General features: G+C 36.8%; 1 protein-coding gene across 1 annotated transcript; it reads right to left on the bottom strand.

The window, feature by feature from the left end:
- Positions 1 to 14,262: 14,262 nt before the first annotated feature.
- On the bottom strand, positions 14,263 to 17,491 carry LOC132110931 (cytochrome c oxidase subunit 7A-related protein, mitochondrial-like). The gene is made up of 3 exons (XM_059518038.1): positions 17,316 to 17,491; positions 16,321 to 16,455; positions 14,263 to 14,871 (listed from the first exon to the last, which is right to left on the bottom strand). Exons 1-3 carry the CDS (start codon positions 17,385 to 17,387, stop codon positions 14,728 to 14,730), a joined length of 351 nt encoding a protein of 116 aa, XP_059374021.1. The 5' UTR covers positions 17,388 to 17,491; the 3' UTR covers positions 14,263 to 14,727.
- Between the last annotated feature and the right edge of the window lie 488 nt (positions 17,492 to 17,979).

Below are 17,979 nucleotides of genomic sequence, written 5' to 3'. Positions count from 1 at the left end.
CAAGTGTCAGAGTGAAACAGGATTTTCAATAAGAAAAACTGTAGAGTGGGGCTTGAATTCAGTATAGCATACTATCATATGCCCTTACTATTTGTGCCAGATTTGTATAAGGGAAACAATTGAAAAACACAACATATGTACAGTACAGACCAAAAGTTTGGACACACCTTCTCATTCAAAGAGTTTTCTTTATTTTCATGACTATGAAAATTGTAGATTCAAAATTTTAGAATTAAAAATTAACATATGTTAATTTATAGTTTTGATGCCTTCAGTGTGAATCTACAATTTTCATAGTCATGAAAATAAAGAAAACTCTTTGAATGAGAAGGTGTGTCCAAACTTTTGGTCTGTACTGTATATTGTATACAATGTAATTATAATGGGTTTTAGTTGCTTTTGATGTGAAACCTGCATTTAGTGTAGACAGATGTCAGCCGTCAAGTGACTGAATGCCAGTGAGCAGGGCCTATGGTGTGATGACGTATAACTATTCTAGCCTTGTTTTGATGTAGAGGCAGTCATGTGCAAATATATTTGCCAGTGTAACATTACACAAACCATAATATCCAGTCGAGCCATTTTAAGATATGAAACATGCAAGAGGTTTCAATGGTACAAAGATCTCTTAAATGTCAAAATATCGAGGAAAATTATATTTCTCTTGTCATGATCCCTTTAAATGTTGATATAGGTTGACTTAAATACTTTATGGTAATGAATCCACCACCAACCCCAGAAAAAAAGCACATGTATCAGAGTGTGTCATGCTAGCTTGGTATAGGAATCCATGGGAATACTAATAACCTTATACTCCGGGAACCTAAACCACATAGCTACAGAAAGACAGAAAGGAAGCACGCAGAGCGAATGAAATTATAATGATCCAGACACCTCATGTTCTCAGTACACACTCCCACAGAGCAACAGAAATATGCATGAAGACCCAAAACAGGGTGTACGTTTTTAATAGATTGATCATGGTTAAGTGAGGTGAATCTTAAATTGGGATGAGAGAATATGAGAGAAAGACACTGATGAGTATAACTATAAAGAACAATCAATTAATTTTAGATTAAAAGAAAATGAAATAAATTATCACTTCTTTTAACTTTGTCTGGCCCAGGGGCTTTGGTCAAATGAAAGCACTTCTGAAAGCTGGTAGCAGTTAAAGTGAAATACAGGAAGAAACATTCAGTATTTTACACTGAAATTAAACTAGAATTCACCATATAAATGCTCCAAAAATGGTTTCTCAAAAAACTCTTCAGTAATCAGTTCTTCAAATACGGTCTTTCATAGTGTTAAGAACATTTTAGCAATCAGACAAAACCTTCCATTATAGAGAATAATTAATGTAATTTCATGGATGTTAAAGATTCTTTATGGAATCATTAATGCCAATAAATAACCTTGGTCACACTTTAGTTCTCCCTATTAACTAAATATTAACTATGTGTTTTGCCACAATAAACTCCTAATTCGCTGCTTTTTAATAGTAAATTTAGTTTAGGTATGGGGTAGGATTAAGGGATCTGATTTATAAGTACTAATAAACAGCCAATATGCTAGTAAAATGCATGTTAATAAGCAAGTAGTTAGTAGTGAGAATTTGTCACTAAACTCTGGAGCCCATGAAGGGACGTGGCGGTGGAACAAATATGGGAGGAAACAATATTTTTCTAATATTTTGCGTTCTCTTGCAAAACTTTTGGATTGCCCTGAGAAATGTTGCGTTCACTAGAAAAACTTAGCTCTCACTTAGCGCAGCGGCAAAACTTAGCGCAGCGGTTTCCGGTTTGAACAAGATGTTTCCTGGAAATGGTGTGGAACAGCGTTTGAGATACGTTTTCTCTTGTTTGCTGGGTGTGTCAAAAATGTCAGTCCAATCGGCAGCAACGAGTATACAGACCCTGCAGTATTAAAGAAACAGCTCGCACAATGCAATTAACATCAAAATAAATTGGCAAGAGAAAGTGCATTGGTGCGCTGGGCTCATATTCTGGACTGTTCTGCTTGTCTGTAAGTAATATTTTATTAATAGTAAAATTATTAATAATGTTATTAATATTAATAGTGTTCGTATTAATAGTACTTAATGTGATTGTCCCCCAATGTCACTGTTGGAGTAGAATAAGTCACATTAGGTACTTTAGAATGTCCAAAACATGCCTTGAACTAAGCACTGATTGTATTTGTTTATTCTTGAGTCCAAGTTCAAAATGAAGGCCTATGAACCATTCCATTGTGAATGTATGGAGCTGGGTGAACACCAGCAAGCTGTAAAGTAAACAGAAACAGCTTTTTTAACAGCTGGTGATCAGCATCAGGTGCAGGCAGGTTTAATACCATTATTGTTAGAATATTATGGTACAATTCAGTTTTGGGGGCATTAAATAGATTTTGGCCTACAATATCATCCTATATAGGTTTGTTGTATAATATATTTTTGCTTTTGGTTGCATGTATTTGTGAATTGCAAGGTATTTGTGAGAACATTTGATACTGTAAGCTAAATAATAAAGCTAAATAAAAATGACAGGATCAGTCAGTCAGTTGTTGTGCTCTCTGGCCTGTTTCTCTCTACACTCTGCAGCTTTCCACGCTTCACTTTTTTATTTTCAAAGATGTGGTGAAACCTGACCTGTGCTGAAATGTGGTTTTCATGACACTTTAACAGCTCTACTTTCAAGTTGCAGGGCTTAACATCTTGCATATGATTTCACAGAGACAGAAATGCTCTGAAATGTTGTTTGTCTCAAAACCACACATTGAATATTTTTTTCTGAAGCGCTCAAAGATACAACATCAATATATTGTATATACTTTCACAGACTGTCTCTGAACTGTCTGTCTCCTCTCACAGTCTCAGAAGACTCCTCCTCCCCCTCACATCCCGGTTTAGATCTCTAATCAGCCTTTCATGAGTTGGCCTGTCACAACATCTGCTGTTTATTTTTATTTTATTTTATGCAAATAAGGATTCATGCAGACACACCATAAAATTGAAATTAACGAGGCATTGCTATGTCAAACTCTCTTATCAGAGGGTTTAGTGACTCTAATTTTCACAGAGGGAGAGCGAAGGCGTTGACAGCAGAATGGCAGGGGGAATGAAGGCACAGGTGGAGGTCATGGTGCCTTGATTTGCAAAAATTTGTATAATAATAATAATAATGATTTTAGTTAAAGGTGTATCATAAAATAAAATAAAAAATGCTTACAGGCTTAGTTCATGTCACACATACAGTATTGTTGCTTATTGGCTTAGAACTTGTCAGTTTAACTAATTTGACCTAAGTTATTTCAATAATTTAGGGTGAGGTTAGGGTTAGGGTCAGGCTAGGATTCAGACAATATACATTTCAGAGGAAAGTGATATTATGGATAGAATGCTCATATTTTTTGCAAGAAATAGTTTGACGTTGCAAATGTTTAATGTTGGATTTGTTTCTTACAAACACTGAGCTTTTCACTTCACTTAATGTTAATTGATGGAATATAGTCTTATGGATTACTTGTGGATTATACAATATGTTTTTATCAGCTGTTTGGACTTTCATTCTGATGGCACCCATTCACTGTAGAGGATCAAGTGATGTAATACTGAATTTCCCCAAGTCTGTTCTCATGAAGAAACAAACTCATCTAGACCTTGTATGGCTTGAGGGGGAGGAAATGTTCAGCAGTTTTTTTTTTTTACTAAAATACAAAATGCTGATAGGCTTCACAGTTTATGTGCAGGACTTCTTTCGGTCATTCAGCGTTTGAGTTATCCTTTCCTAAAAAAAAAAAAAAAGAAAGAAAAATCACAAATGAGAAATAAAAAAAAAATCATAATCCAAATAACCCTATATGCTGATAATGAAAGTACCCATATTATGTTCATTAACATTATTTAAAACACTATGAAAATAGCATTAACATTATTTAAAAAAACTAAACAAATAAAAACATTATTTTTCTCATACTGTACATTGCTGCAAACCTTCTGCCTGAAATGCTGTAGTTTAGTTATACAGTTGGTATAGAAAAAAATCACCCCCTTTAAAATAATCACATTGTTCAATTCAATTCAATTCAAGTTTATTTGTATAACGCTTTTTACAATACAAATCGTTACAAAGCAACTTTACAGAAAATTATGTTTCTACAATATTTAGTAGTAGCTAGTAGTTTGTGCACGTTTGACAGGATTTTAGAAAAATAAAAAAAATAATAATAATACAAGACGTAGTCAGCTAGATGATGAACTATCAATATTATTAATTAATAGTAATTATATGATGCAGTCACACATGTAGCAATAATTGTTAGTTCTGTTTGTTGATTCAAGGTTAGGATCATCTGGGGTCCTCTGAGGGTCAGCATCATCTCTTCTCAGGTGTTCTGGATCCAGACTGGAGCTTGTGTAAATCCTAGTTACCACTGGATGTAAATCCCGTGGCAAAACATACAAACAAAATAGAGACATCATTAGCATAGCTGCTGATCCAACAAAGTAAAATTTGTTTAACCCAAGCTAAAGAATAAAAATGCAGATGCAACTACACTCACAATTTAAGAGATACATTATTCGAATGCTTGGCGAAAGAGATGCGTTTTTAATCTAGATTTAAACAGAGAGAGTGTGTCTGAACCCCGAACATTATCAGGAAGGCTATTCCAGAGTTTGGGAGCCAAATGTGAAAAAGCTCTACCTCCTGTAGTGGACTTTGCTATCCTAGGAACTACCAAAAGTCCAGCGTTTTGTGACCTTAGGGTGCGTGATGGATTGTAGCGTGGTAGAAGGCTAGTTAGGTACACAGGAGCTAAACCATTTAGGGCCTTATAGGTAAGTAATGATAATTTGTAACTGATACGGAACTTAATAGGTAGCCAGTGCAGAGACTGTAAAATTTGGGGTAATATGATCATATTTTCTTGACCTCGTAAGGACTCTAGCTGCTGCATTTTGGACTACCTGTAGCTTGTTTATTGACGAAGCAGGACAACCACCTAGAAGTGCATTACAATAGTCCAGTCTACAGGTCATGAATGCATGAACTAGCTTTTCTGCATCAGAAACAGATAACATGTTTCGTAGCTTGGCAATGTTTCTAAGATGGAAGAATGCAGTTTTTGTAACATTGGAAATATGATTTTCAAAAGACAAATTGCTGTCTAATATAACACCCAGATTTCTGACTGTAGAGGAAGTAACAGTACATCCGTCTAGTTGCAGATTGTAATCTACAAGATTCTGTGTGGTGTTTTTTGGTCCAATAATTAATATCTCTGTCTTATCCGAATTTAATTGGAGAAAATTATTTGTCATCCAATCTTTTACATTTTTAACACACTCTGTAAGCTTAGATAATTGGGAAGTTTCATCTGGTCTCGTTGAGATATATAGCTGAATATCATCAGCATAACAGTGGAAGCTAATTCCGTATTTTCTAATAATATTACCAAGGGGCAACATGTATATTGAAAATAGAAGGGGACCTAGGACGGATCCTTGTGGCACTCAATATTTTACTGATGATAAATGAGATGACACCCCATTTAAGTAAACAAAATGGTAGCGATCGGACAGGTAGGATCTAAACCATCTTAGAGCCTGCCCTTGAATACCTGTATAGTTTTGTAATCGATCTATGAGTATGTCATGATCTATGGTGTCGAACGGAGCACTAAGATCAAGTAAGACTAGAAATGAGATGCAGCCTTGATCTGATGCAAGAACCAGGTCATTTGTAATTTTAACAAGTGCAGTTTCTGTGCTATGGTGGGGCCTGAAACCTGACTGAAATTCTTCATACAGATCATTTTTATGCAGGAAGGTGCTCAATTGAGCAGACACAACTTTTTCTAAAATTTTAGACATAAATGGAAGATTTGAAATAGGCCTATAATTTGCCAGTACACTAGGATCTAGTTTTGGTTTCTTAATAAGAGGCTTGATAACCGCCAGCTTGAATGGTTTTGGGACGTGACCTAAAGATAACGACGAGTTAATGATATTGAGAAGCGGTTCTTCGGCTACAGGTAACAGCTCTTTTAGTAATTTAGTGGGTACAGGATCTAATAAACATGTTGTTGGTTTAGATACAGTGATAAGTTTATTTAGCTCTTCCTGTCCTATATTTGTAAAGCACTGCAGTTTATCTTTGGGTGCGATGGATGAAACTGAAGTGTTAGACGCTGTAGAATCTACATTCGCTATTGTATTTCTAATGTTATCTATTTTATCAGTGAAGAAAGTCATTACTATTTAACGTTGGTGGAATATTTGAATCAGGTGGCGTCTGGAAATTTGTTAATTTAGCCACTGTGCTAAATAAAAACCTTGTATTGTTTTGGTTATTTTCAATGAGTTTGTGGATATGCTCTGCCCTAGCAGTTTTTAGAGCCTGTCTATAGCTGGACATACTGTTTTTCCATGCAATTTTAAAAACTTCCAAGTTAGTTTTTCTCCATTTGCGTTCAATACTACGAGTTACTTTCTTGAGAGAGTGAGTATTACTGTTATACCATGGCACAGTACGTTTTTCTCTAACCTTTTTCAATTTGATGGGGGCAACAGCTTCTAATGTATTAGAGAAAATGTTGTCAGTAATTTCGTCTAATTCATGTGTATTTTTGGGTACAAATAGCAGTTGAGATAGATCAGGCAGGTTATTTGCGAATCTGTCTTTGGTGGCTGGAACAATAGTTCTGCCCAGACGGTAACGCTGAGACATATAGTTAATATCAGTTATACGCAGCATGCACGATACAAGGAAATGGTCTGTAATATCATCACTTTGGGGTACAATATCTATAGCAGTAAGATCGATTCCATGCGATATAATTAGATCTAGTGTATGATTAAAACGATGAGTGGGCCCGGTGACATTTTGCTTGACTCCAAAGGAGTTTATTAGGTAAGTAAACGCAAGTCCTAATGTATCATTTGCATTATCAACGTGAATATTAAAATCTCCCATGATTAGCGCCTTATCAACTGTAACTAGAAGGTCTGAGAGGAAATCTGCAAATTCTTTTAGGAATTCTGTATACGGCCCTGGTGGTCTATACACAGTAGCCAGAGCAAGAGATACATTAGACTTCTTTTGCATGTCTGACAGTGTAACATTTAGCAGAAGTATTTCAAAAGAGTTAAACCTGTATCCTGTTTTCTGGGTAACATTGAGAATATCACTATATATTGTTGCAACACCTCCGCCACGACCAGTCTGACGGGGCTCATGCTTATAACAGTAGTTTGGTGGAGTAGACTCATTTAGACCAAAATAATCATTTGGTTTTAGCCAGGTTTCAGTCAAGCAGAGTACATCAAAACTATTTTCTGTGATCATTTCATTGTGCAGAGAAACACACGGAGTAGACGTGGTGGGACTGTTAGCAGATCGCTGTATACTTACCCCGGACTTGTGAGCGTCAGCCCGGGATGATTCCAGCGCGGCTCTCCGCTCTCTCAGCTGGGCCTGCCTCACCTCCAGGTCGCGAATCTGCTTTCCCACGGCCTCGAGCTCGAGCTCGAGCTGCACAGAGTGGAGACATTCATCCGCCATTAAAGCAAGTAACAGTGAGTACAGCAGTGGTAATGTGTGTGAATAGAGTATTAGCAATGTAAGCGCAGTTAGCTGCAACCACGCCGCTGATGCTAACGGGCTAAAAGCTAATAGCGGACCCGGGAGATCAAAATAAAACTAGTGATAACGAGGCACTCTGATTGTTTTTGTTGTAGAATACAATAGAGGATATATTCACACGTTATATAAACGGAGACGATGATGTATAAAATTGATTTTTGAGTTAAAAATAGTCAATGAAAAGAATATAGTGACGGAGCTCAAACGCAGTACAGCCGCCAACCCAACCCAATATTCACAGTGTAGGGACATTGTGTTGCTTTGCAGCCTGAAATGAAGATTGACACAGTTTTTGTTTAATCCAGCTGTTTTTACTCAGTGCAACTTATAACATCCAAGTGAAAGATATAACACCAACATGTCAGAATAATAAAAATAAATAATAATAATAAAAATAAAACAGAATCACTGAGTTGGAAAAAGGACCGCACCCCTTGTGTCAGTATTTTGTTGAACAAACTTTTGCTTCTATTACAGCCTTTAGTCTGTTGGGATTTGTCTCTGTCTCTACTAACTTTGCACATCTAGACTTTGAAATATGTGCCCACTCTTCTGTGCAGAACTGTTCAAGTTCAGTTAAATTTGATGCTGAGCGTTTGTGGACTGAAGTCTTCAAGTCATTCCACAGATTTTCAGTGGGGTTTAAAGGGATAGTTCCCCAAAAAAGTAAATTATGTCATTAATAACTCAACCTCATGTCGTTCCAAACCAGTAAGACCTCCATTTATCTTCGGAACACAGTTTAAGATATTTTAGATTTAGTCCGAGAGCTCTCAGTCCCTCCATTGAAACTGTGTGTACGGCAGGCCCGGATTGGCTAATCGGGAGCACCTGGAAAATTCCTGGTGGGCCGGTATGTTTTTTTGGCTGCGAGGGCCGATGTTGTCATGGCACTGGGTGGAAATATATATATATATAAATATATATTTTATTATTATTATTTTACCGCAGCCCCAGTCTTTTTATTTATTATTTTACCACCGTCCCACTATTTTTTCTTTAATATTTTCTCGCAGAGTGCAGCCTGCAAGATAATGATGACGTGATTATCTGTTGACTCCCTTGCCCCGCCCTCAACACGTCACCTTGCAAGTTATGAGATAAATGAGATAAAAATGGATAACAGAAAGCGCAAATGCGGCGCTGAAAAGTCCAGAATAAATAAGAAGAAAGCTTTGGAAACTGACGCGGCCAAATGTTCTAAGCTGAGCACATTCTTCCTCAAAAAAAATCTAACGGAGTACGAGGCCGGTAAGTAAGCTAACGTTAAGGTAGTTAGGAGCAGTTCAAGATGCTAGCGACATTGCAAAACAACGTTGTTTGCAAACCACCGCTCATGTATCAAACTTTTTCTTGTAGCTCTTCAGCAGCATCCGCCTCTAGTCCAGTTTGCTGCTAACAGTGAAGAGCAAGGCACAGTAACGTTATCAAGCTCCAGCCATGAGCCCAACACACCAGAATGGGCAGGTAGGATTGTCATTCAGAAGAGTAATGAAGAGCCCTGCTCAATGAAAAATGCCCTGAGATAATTAATGATACCTGATGATTCAGCAATACATTTTATTTTAATCTTTATTTTTTATTTTGTTTTATATATTTGTTTTTATTAGATTTTTTTCTTTATTTCAATGTTTGGATATTTATGAATACTAAATCTTAAAGAAAATATTTTCTTACACTATCCTGTTATTTACTGTTCTAATAAATCTTCACTGTGAAGCAAAACTTTTCTCTATTCTTTTTGCACTGAATTGGAAATGATGATGTTTTTAAAAATACAATGAATTACAAGGCTGTAGGGAATTATATTCTGAGGTTTTAATTACATTATTTTAATATAGTCAGTTGTGAACTAAAGTGGGCCGGTCTAAGGCATGAAACTCCAGGGCTGAAAATGAATACCAATCCGGCCCTGGTATACAGTCTACTGTCCATGTCCAGAAAGGTAAGAAAAACATCATCAAAGTAGTCCATGTGACATCAGAGGGTCAGTTAGAATATATTGAAGCATCGAAAATACATTTTGGTACAAAATACATTTTACAAAAATAGCAAAAACTACGACTTTATTCAGCATTGTCTTCTCTTCCGTGTCTGTTGTGAGCGCTTTCACTGCAGTGTAGTGATATCCGGTTCGCGAACGAATCACTCGATGTAACCGGAACTTCTTGAACCAGTTCAGTTCTCTCTTCACAGCAGTTCAGTCAGTGTACTGTTTGAGTAAATGAATTACTCCGGGATATTGGTTTATTTTAACTCAGAGGGAGTGTCCGCCACATTAAAAAAGTTAACAGCTTAAGTTATTTGTGGATTAATGCTTATTGTTTCAAATGATTCAGTTCGATTTGGTGAACTGGTTCAAGAAGATCCAGTTACATCGAGTGATTAGTTCGCAAACTGAATATAACTACACTGCAGTGAACGCACTCACAACAAACATGGACGAGAAGACAATGCTGAATAAAGTCGTAGTTTTTACTCTTTTTGGACCAAAATGTATTTTCGATGCTTCAACAAATTCTAACTGACCCTCTGATGTCACATGGAAGCTGAAAACCTTTAACAATGTGTGCAAACAAACAAAAGTACAGATTAAAAACAAAAAAAAAGTGAACAAAGAAAAAAAGTAAAGCAGTCTGCAGCAATTAGGCTGTTGTAGAACGTAGCCTATACTTAACTTTGAAACTTTTAAACTGTCAGCAAATCTTTTTTGCTTTTTTTTCTATTGTTTTACATGTTCTTGTTAAGAAACACGGGCATGTAAACATGATCGGGGGAAAGTCAGCTCCTTAGTCTGTTAACAATAAGGCCGGCTGCGGAGAAAACGCCCTCTGACGGCACAGACGTTGTCGGGAGTCACAAATAACGGTGTGCTAAGCGAATAAGTTTTGTGAAGCGCTTCGTGTTTTCGTTTCACCACTGAATGAGATCCTCATCTGGTGGAATACATGGCTCCAGAAAGAAATGTTCCCACTCGTCTCGGCTCGACTCTCTGTAATCATCGCAGAAGAACTGGCTCAGCCTTTTCCGACAAGTGGGCATTGCATCCTCTTCATCGTTGGTGGCGACGGCTGCATCCGCAGCACTCGCATCAAGGAAAATTTTTGGATAATGTTCAAAAAAGTTTTTTTTCTTTCTTCTCTCATGTTTTCATCAAGAAACCTGAGATTTTTGTGCCGATGGTCTAGGGCAGACGTGAGAAGAGGAGTTTTCACTGCATTCTCCAAGTTAGCGGTGTTTATTCGTTGCTTGAGAGATGCCGCAACAATGTTCTTGAATTCGGTCACTTTCTGTGATTCTCCACGGCATATTTGAAGTACTGTAGAAGACCGCAGTTCTTATTCATTCATTATTTTTTGCTTGCATACATCTTCAAATATGCCGTGGAGAATCCCAGAAAGTGACGAAATTAGGGTTTTATTGTAACCTTCTTTTTTTTTTGCGAAATTCGAATATCATTTTTATTTATCGAATAATTAGAGCAGAACGAATATTCGAATGTTCGACTATCCGTGCACACCCCTAATGGACAGTATACCGTACACACAGTTTCAATGGAGGGACTGAGAGCTATCGGACTAAATCTAAAATATCTTAAACTGTGTTCCGAAGATGAACGGAGGTCTCACGGGTTTGGAACGACATGAGGGTGAGTCATTAATGGCATAATTTTCCCTTTTGGGTGAACTAACCCTTTAAGTCTGGGCTCTGACGAGGCCATGCAACAACATTCACATTTTTGTGAATTCACTCCTTTAACCCCTGTGTGCTCAGTTTTGCTGTGTGCTTTGAGTCATTGTCATGTTGGAAGGTTATAACCTTTTCCCATTGACAATTTCCTGGCAGAGGGCAGCAGATTTTCCTCAAAAATTTGACAGTTTTTGCCCCATCCATTTCTCCTCCAATCCTGACAAGAGCTCCAGTCCCTGCTGCATAGAAACACCCCCATAAAAGGACATTACCACCTCCATGCTTTACTGCAGGAATTGTGTTATTAAGATGGTGAGCTGTACTAGATTTCCATCAGACGTGTAGTTTGGTGTTCAGGCCAAATAATTACATTTTAGTCTCATCTGCCTCTGAATCTTCAAAGTGCATTTAGACAAAGCTCAGTCTGAATGCATGTGACCTTGAGAAGTGGCTTTTTTCTTGCAAGCCTCTTATTACAATTTGACTATTTGACCTAGAAGGAGAGTGATGGGGTGCTGCGCCAGATGACCTGGCCTCCACAGTCACCGGACCTGAACCCAATCGAGATGGTTTAGGGGTGAGCTGGACCGCAGACAGAAGGCAAAAGGGCCAACAAGTGCTAAGTATCTCTCGAGGAACTCCTTCAAGACTGTTGGAAGACCATTTCAGGTGACTACCTCTTGAAGCTCATCAAGAGAATGCCAAGAGTGTGCAAAGCAGTAATCAAAGCAAAAGGTGGCTACTTTGAAGTACCTAGAATATGACATATTTTCAGTTGTTTCACACTTTTTTGTTATGTATATAATTCCATATATAATTCCACAAGTGTTAATTCATAGTTTTGATGCCTTCAGTGTGAATCTACAATTTTCATAGTCATGAAAATAAAGAAAACTCTTTGAATGAGAAGGTGTGTCCAAACTTTTGGTCTGTACTGTATATATATATATATATATATATATATATATACTCACTTTTTTAAAGCAGTATATTAGTATCATAGCTTTACTTTTTGTCTATAATTATTTTATTTTTATAATTGTTTTTTTTATTGTTAATTTATAATTGTTTTAGCCATTTTATGGTTTTTTTTTTAGGCTGGGTACCATTTTACACACTAAAGGAAAGTTGTTTTAATGTAATTTTTCATTGGAAATGTCAAAAGGCCCAGAGTGCTTTTTTTTGTCATACTCTCAATCTTTGAAACACTTACAGCTTCCTGAGAGCACATGCCTTTAATGAATCAGTTCCAAGGACACATTTTATTAAACTGTAAATTATTTTCACACAATGCATCACAAAGGTTGCTATTTAGTAAATAAATACACTGGGGAGCAGAAAAGCAGTATGTCGTGAGAACTAAAATAAGACAGCAGATGTGCTTCTCAATTAGTGTGTGCCAGTTTCACCTGCATTAGCTTTCCATGTAGGTGAGGTCAGGGTAGTTGTTTGTAGAGGCTTTTGTTTTACCAGGCTAGTTATTACACCCAGTCAGTTGCTATGAGAACTGCTGTAGCAGTAATACTTCAGCAAATAAATGATCATGTCTCATAGGCATTAACAAATATGCAATTATGCTGTATGGGTCGATAGCAAACAGAGATAAGATGGCATAAATAACATTAATGACACTGTTGCCTGGAAGTTCCAGACTGTTGGTCTAATGGCAGCAAAGACCTGTGTGACCAGGGCACTGTGTTCTGTCCTGCTGTAATCACTATCTGAGAGATGGGTCCATCATGCCAGTCTTAGCTGTATATTTTTATAACTGCAGGCGAGCACCAGCTCTCTGTGCACCGCACCAAGATTCAGACAGAGAAAGAGATGGTGTTAAATTGAAAATGGCTAATACATGTAATCAATACATTTTTTCTTTTAATTATTCTTACTTTTAATGCTCCTTTTTGGGAGGTTTAAAACAGTTTTGAGATGCTATGGAAGGTTTTTTTTTTATTATTACTATTACAAGTTGTTTGTCTTGACAACATATAATAATTTTAGAGTGATGATGGTCATGAGAATAATTTCTAAACATTAAAATATACAAATTAACCTATTAAAAAGTTGAAAATATTTTAGTAATTTCTATTAATTATCAGGGCTGGATATCACACTTTTGAAATACCCCGATATTTCCAGCAGTGTTGATATTTAGTAAAAATGCAAGCTTGGTTTCTGTGATCGTGTTTAAATGCACTACGTTCCATTTGGTTCAGCATCTTTAAATGTTTTTAAAGAAGTCTCCAATGCTGCATTTCTTCAATTGAAAAAAAAAAAAAAAACCTTGTGCTGCCTGATTGACACTCTTCAATGAATAGAGTTTAAAATAATGTTATGTTTGTAACAATGTAAACATCGAGAAAAGACCAATAACATTTCAGTATGGACATTTTAAGATGACATCACCGTTGGTTAGAATTTTGAATAACAGACTGGAGACTGAAATGAAAAAGACTGAATTCAGCTCAGTCTGTATGTGAAGTAGTTTGGGCTCAGTTTAAATGGCATATTAAGGGTTCAGGGTTTTAATTAAACCTGAACCACATTGTATACCTGAAATCAATACAGCACCACTATAGTAGAGGATGAATCCAAGACAGATGCTCATTTCACATTTTATAAAAACATAAATAGTGGGCATTATGCAGCACTGTGTTTGCCCTATACTGCCAAGAATCAATAGAAATGTTTATTATCTGGTTGCCTAACTCAAAATGTGACTGATAACACTGTACCCCAAAGAACTAATCTAATATCAGTGAATTATAGGTTTTGAAATGGTTTTATGTATCGATTAACACTAATAACACTTACAATCCCATCAGACTCATATCCTGCATGATGAGATGGAGCTGAAGACCACAGGATGTTGTTGCTAATAATCAAAGGCCATCCACTGTTCCAGCTCAACAAAGATGACACACAAGAAGCATTTTACAAACAAAATATATTTATTCTGCTAGATACAAATCGCAAGGACTTCATTTACAGGCTGACAAGCTTGCTGTCATTTACTCAAAAGATATGAGGTGATGCGAATAGGTCAGTACATCAGTGTGCATTATTAACATCCCTGATTGTTAAAAAAAAAAAAAACAGACTGTCAAGGCAAATCACTGTCTAGAAAGAGAGGCTCATCAGATGGCCCCATGAGAACAATGACTGACCGAACCAGATACAATAAACTCTTATATAATAAATGTACATATGAAATAAAATCAGATGCTGCTCACATTGATCTAGATGTACTTGTTTAACCAGTGAGTGAAATCAAAATGCTGGTGTAAATAAAACAATTCTGTCAGTCTTTTAGAGCAAAATGACAAAAATCTGTCATCACTCCAACCATAATATTTACAATATTTTTAAGAATTACACAGGGCACAGGCAGGGCATGTCACTGTGGTTTTCGGGGCTGGGCAGCAATATAGAGAGCCATTAAACAGTAGAGGGTGCCGCCAATCGTCAAGCCCATCGTGGTCCTATACAGCATCTTGTCCATGACTCCACGCTTCAGGTGAACCGGTGCTCCATCTGATTTCTGCAATAGGTCACAGTGTTAAACACACAAAAAATAGATTTTATAGAATACAATCAGCTTATATATTTATCAGAGGTTGCGTTACACTTTAACATGGTCAGTCATTTTGATGGACAGGGTCGTAAAAAAATCTGTCAATCTATTATTATCCGTCTTTTTAATTTTCATATTTTAATCATAACACATTTAATTGCTCAATCCCAGATCATTGAGGTGCTGGCAACTGATTCATTCTAGGTCGGGACTTACAATAACGATTCATTGTTTTCGCTCAATCTTCATTTGGATAAAGCGATAATGATTGCATGAACAACACCTCCCTGAACATCACTTGTAGTGTGCCTCCCATCCAATGATTGCAGTAAGCTTTGTGTTTTGTTAATTTTGATATAAAACACAATTTCATGTAACGTTACATTTGCCTCCGGAAAGACATTCATTATCCATAATCTCGTAAAAAATCGAGATGAGCGTTTTGCTAAACACAGGCACTATATTACATTATATTTTTAAGTAACCTGTTAGTGATCTCATTTATTGATTTAATAAACCTATCGTGAAAACAAGTTATGACAACCACCTTTAAAGGTTAATATAATTATCATAAAATATATAAAAACTGTAAAATTGAATGTTTTCATAACGCTAAATTTTTAAGTGTTGATTATTATATCAAAAAAAAAAAAGGTAGACCTAGCTTCACAAATCGCTTAACGTTAGTTAATGTAGCAGTTTTGTAGTACGAATTTTTGCTGTCAGCAGAGGGATAGCAACAGAAAGATGAATGTTGAAATTTTCCCGTATTTTGGATGAGTAACCCAGGAAATTTCCCTTATGTTCAATGTTGACTTAAGCTATATAAAGTAAATATTCAGATGTTATGGTCTCCGTGGTCGCGCCTCCAAGCAGGAAAGCGGTGGAAGGTTAATCCCTTCTCATTTTTTCCCCCCATGGCGATTATGTGTTGGGCTATTACACCCCACAATACAGCAACGGTTTACCATGGTTGAAACAGATTTTTAATTAATCAAATTAAGACACACGGCTGAGAGGGAGTACGCAGTATGCGCAGTAGTCCAAGTAGCAGTAAAGGAGGCCTTCAACATGGCGGCCACAGCGAGTAATGACGTCACGACGCCCAAGCCCTATTCAATGACACATCTGCTCTTTATCAATGAACCTGAATGTGGCTTTTCCAATTACAATTTAGAGTTTGAATTTATAATATTAGCTGTACTGTTTTGAGTCTTCTGTTTTTAACTCGGGTGTTGCAAAATGTGACACTGTTTTGGGATGTTTTGATGCAAGTGTTCATAAAGTTTTGGCTCATATCCAAGTTTCAAATAAAAAAAGAAATTAGTCGAAGGGGATGGAATACCTTTTCTGTAATGAAATATCTAAATCACTGGGTCATGAAAAATTCACATATCAAAAATCACAGTGCAACACCTGGAAAATCTTCTGCAGCTCAGGAACTTTGTTGATTCCCATGTAGTGTGCCACGGAGCCGGTCTCTGAAACCACCTTGGTTGGTACCGCAAAGATCATGGGAGGAGCTTGAGAGGGAACTATGGCCTTCAGCCCCTTTCAGGACACACACAACGACGGATGAGCCGCAGAGACATTACAACACCAAAAAATGACTATTGGCATTATTCACTTATCTTAACATCAATCCAAACCCCTATGATGGCATCTTCTTCAACTAAACACAAAGGGACAAAATTGCACCGCTCTACACCGTTCAAAGGTCACTCACAGTGAACCATATCGCAAGATGACCATGTAGTCTACAAATCTGTATAAACTCATATCAGACATCCAAAAACTATTCAATTAATACTCTATCCTGACTATATAACAGTCGTATGGTGTTTTAACCTCTTTGGAGAATTATGAAGACACTCAATATTAATTGTAGGAGGAGAAAATAGCTGCATGAGGATTGCTGAAAATGTTTTTTTATCCAAGTCACGGACTGAAGAGATGAGATCATGATAAAGAACTGAAGGTAAACACATTTTAGAAGGGAATGGAACAGAGATTTTAACTCTACAGCTGTCCTTGACATTAAACAAATAGACCTGGACTTTTTACTTAATTTTATTTGGAATAATTTCTGTTCATGCCAAAACCGTTGTTTCCTTTCAACAGCTGGCTCCCAGGACCTCAGAGGAACTGTGTTTTAAGGAGCTATAAAATCCTGCTGAGGCCGAACTGTAGCTCTGGCGTTCGTCTATGATTACTCGGATTCATTATCGTTAATGACAAACGTAGACTACATTACTTTCAATCTAAGACAACGCTTTACAGTAACCAAAGGTAGTCGTGAGTGTTTATAATATCAGCCCAGTATAAAGCCAGCCTTGCGCAGTGACCGAGTGTCTGTGAAGGTCAGTCCAGATTCTCGCTTCTCACAGAACAGCGGCGGAAGGTCTGAGTACCTGCGGGCTGTAAGCGGACGCTGCTGTGGCTCCCGTTAACTTCCCAGTGACTCCGCTGACCTTATAGTACATTTTGGTTAATAGTACTGTGTCACACTGCAGACAGGATCACGTCCCACAACCTGCTCTCTGTGCCTGAGAATGAGAGGACCCCGTCGGAAATTACGTCACTTAGCAGCCCGATTCTTGCTCGATTAAAAAAAGCGTCAATCCTCCCTGCCTCTCTGTTCAGACAAAAACTGTTATTAAATTAAACATATATATATATATATATATATATATATATATATATATATATGTGTGTGTGTGTGTGTGTGTGTGTGTGTGTGTGTGTGTGTGTGTGTGTGACCAGTAAATTGTAAATCGTAATATTTCCCAGCAATAATACTGTTTTACTGTAAACGTGTTTAATGTTTTTTTTTTCCTCCTTGTTTGGAATTTATGACTATAATGTCTGATTAACATTATTCAGAAGCACAAATTAGACTGTCTTCTTGTCTTCTCTTAATATGGCTGCTCTCAAAAATAAAAATATATAATAATAATAATAATAATAATTATATATATATATATATATATATATATACATATATATACATATATATGTGTGTGTGTGTGTGTGTGTCTGTGTCAAGTTTACGTAACATATTGAGCTTATTATAAA

This window comes from Carassius carassius, chromosome 30 (genome assembly GCF_963082965.1).
Source record: "Carassius carassius chromosome 30, fCarCar2.1, whole genome shotgun sequence".
NCBI lineage: Eukaryota > Metazoa > Chordata > Actinopteri > Cypriniformes > Cyprinidae > Carassius > Carassius carassius.
The sequence above is the reverse complement of the archived record's forward strand: the minus strand, read 5'-3'. Positions and strand labels throughout refer to the sequence as shown.

What these genes read in the sequence shown, in the direction of transcription:
- LOC132110931 (XM_059518038.1), bottom strand. Translation starts at nt 17,387, where the DNA reads ATGTACTATAAGGTCAGCGGAGTCACTGGGAAGTTAACGGGAGCCACA. An exon ending in CGTCCGCTTACAGCCCGCAG is followed by an intron (nt 16,456 to 17,315) that starts GTACTCAGACCT and finishes GTGTCCTGAAAG; the next exon opens with GGGCTGAAGGCCATAGTTCC. An exon ending in AGCTGCAGAAGATTTTCCAG is followed by an intron (nt 14,872 to 16,320) that starts GTGTTGCACTGT and finishes GACCTATTGCAG; the next exon opens with AAATCAGATGGAGCACCGGT.